The sequence below is a fragment of the Alosa alosa genome, chromosome 24, assembly GCF_017589495.1.
Source record: "Alosa alosa isolate M-15738 ecotype Scorff River chromosome 24, AALO_Geno_1.1, whole genome shotgun sequence".
In the NCBI taxonomy this organism is placed as follows: domain Eukaryota; kingdom Metazoa; phylum Chordata; class Actinopteri; order Clupeiformes; family Clupeidae; genus Alosa; species Alosa alosa.
This window is the reverse complement of record NC_063212.1, coordinates 26312662-26315161: the sequence shown is the minus strand read 5'-3', so window position 1 is coordinate 26315161 and position 2500 is coordinate 26312662. Positions and strand designations below refer to the sequence as shown.

The following is a 2500-nucleotide window of genomic DNA, read 5'->3' as shown; positions in this document are numbered from 1 at the left end:
CGTGCACGGACATACACACACAACAACATACACTCACACACACACATAGGGGCACGATTGACTGCCATCCCCATTACTGTCCATCTCTATTGCCAACCCAATCAGGTAAATTGGCCGTTGCGTCCCACATTGCAAACGGACCTTAATTAATATGATCCTCTCTAACGAATGGGCTTTGATTAAAACGAGCCCTCACCAAACACACAGACACACACACACACACTAATCAGTGCCAATCACTGGCTTTGATCCTGGGCACGCCTCATCTGAAAACCAATCAGGGGAGAGGGGGATGATGTCATGCAGTCACACTCAAAGCCATAAAACATCCTCCACCGTAACGGGAATGACAAGGGGAGGAGAGAGAGAGAGAGGGGGGGGGGGGGAGAGGTGGAGAGAGAGAGGAGGGGGTAGTTTGGGGAAGGAAAGAATAACAAGGAAAGTGAGAGAGAGAGAGGGAGAGAGAACCACAAAACTTGAAGAGAAATGCTGTCCATACATTCTGGTACTGTGCCAAAACTAGGAGGAGAGAGAGAGAGAAAGAGAGGAGAGAGAGACAGAGAGAGAGAGAGAGAGAGAGAGAGAGAGAGAGAGAGAGAGAGAGGGAGAAGAGGGAGAGAGACAGAGAGGGTTCACTATGGGGCTCTTCTCAATTAATTGAACGAGGCTGGCAGGAGCCACAATCAGTAGAGAGCATTTCCAAGACTGTGTGTGTGTGTGTGTGTGTGTGTGTGTGTGTGTCTCTGAGTGCTGATTGTGTAAATGTTTGTGTGTGTGTGTGTGTGTGTTTGTGTTTGTGTGTCTGGTGCTTGCTATGTGTGTGTCTTGGCGATGTGTGTGGGTGCTGCGTGTGTGTGTGTGTGCGCATGTGTGTGTGTGTGTGTGTGCCCACCCCTCCAGCCTTGAGCAGCTTCCTCCTGAACTCCTCGGTGGGGTTATTAAAGGTCAGCTTCTCACAGCGCAGGTGGTTGACGGGCGGATGACCCTCCAGGTGCAGAAACAAGTCGGCTCTACTCATTGGAAGGCCTCCTACAACGGAGGAGGGAGAGGGAGGAGGAGAGAGAGAGAGAGAGGGGGGGGCAGAGAGGGGGAGAGCAGGGAGGAGAGGGAGGAGGGAGGAGGGAGAGAGAGAGAGGAGGGAGAGAGAGGGGGGGGGAGAGGGAGAGCAGGGAGAGAGAGAGAGAGAGAGAGAGGAGAGAGAGAGAGAGAGAGAGAGAGTGAGGGAAGAGAGAGAGAGAGAGAGAGGGAGGAGGGAGAAAGAGAGAGAGGAGGGAGAGAGAGAGAGAGAGAGGAGAGAGAGGGGAGAGGGAGAGAGAGAGAGAGAGAGAGAGAGAGAGAGAGAGGGGAGAGAGGTTAGATGAGGGGAGAGGTGGGGAAGATTACTTTACTGACGGATCCTCTGGCTGCACTATGCACTTATGATTTTACAGAAAGAAACACGAGAACATCTCTGCTTGTGTGTTATGCGTGCGTGCGGGTTAATAGTGACATACCTTATTTTTGAAGTAAACCTCGATGGGCAGGATGAAGCCGGCGTATCCCGACTCCTCCACCCCTAGGGAGGATCATGCACCTCAAAGACCTAGGACACATTATTAGGATCCTTGCACACTACAAAGGACATAGGACACATTATTAGGATCCTTGCACACTACAAAGGACAGAGGACTCATTATTAGGATCCTTGCACACTAAAAAGGACAGAGGACACATTATTAGGATCCTGGCACACTGCAAAGGACAGAGGACTCATTATTAGGATCCATTATTAGGATCCTTGCACACTGCAAAGGACAGAGGACTCATTATTAGGATCCTTGCACACTGCAAAGGGCATAGAACAGAGTATTCATTATTAGGATTCTTGCACACTACAAAGGGCATTGGACAGATGATTCATTATTAGGATCCTTGCACACTACAAACGACAGAGGATTGATTAACACCACTGCACTTCATAAACAGGACCCTCCTCACACACTGATAAGTATGGTGGTAATCATCATCACTACCAGGTGGGAAAAACAAAACCAAGTTGATTAGCACAGGTCACTACTTTACTACACCTCACCTCACCTCACTTTATGTGGATGGTGCCTGCACACTAAACTGTGACCACTACACAAAGGATTCATGACTAAAAACAATACAACTTAGCAATACTGCACTGTATGTGCAGGACTTTTGCACAGGGAAATGGCTGAGGATACATCAGCACGTCTCCATGGTCACCACTGACTACACCCAGGACAACGGCATGGCAGCCTGGAGGGAGGGAGGGGGCTCTGCATGATCAGGAAGTGAGAGGAAAATAGCACCATCTCCCAAACAAATGCAATCAGTGTGTGTGTGGAGCATTAGTCAGTCACACACACACACTTACAGTATACACACACACACACACACACACACGTTTCTTCTTCGTGATCTCATCTAGGCAGACAGGCCCATTACTTAGGCAACATTACCAGCAACTAAATGTGCATGAAATTAGGCATGA

The 2500-nt window shown here is 49.2% G+C and overlaps 1 protein-coding gene across 1 annotated transcript in view; it reads right to left on the bottom strand.

Moving 5' to 3' along the window:
• The window catches only part of mllt3 (MLLT3 super elongation complex subunit), a 48343-nt gene extending 47325 nt beyond the window's left edge, over positions 1-1018 (bottom strand). Inside the window, exon 1 of the mRNA XM_048236081.1 lies at positions 893-1018. Coding sequence (XP_048092038.1) covers positions 893-1018 — 126 coding nt within the window. The remainder of the gene's footprint in view (positions 1-892) is intronic.
• Positions 1019-2500: the final 1482 nt, after the last annotated feature.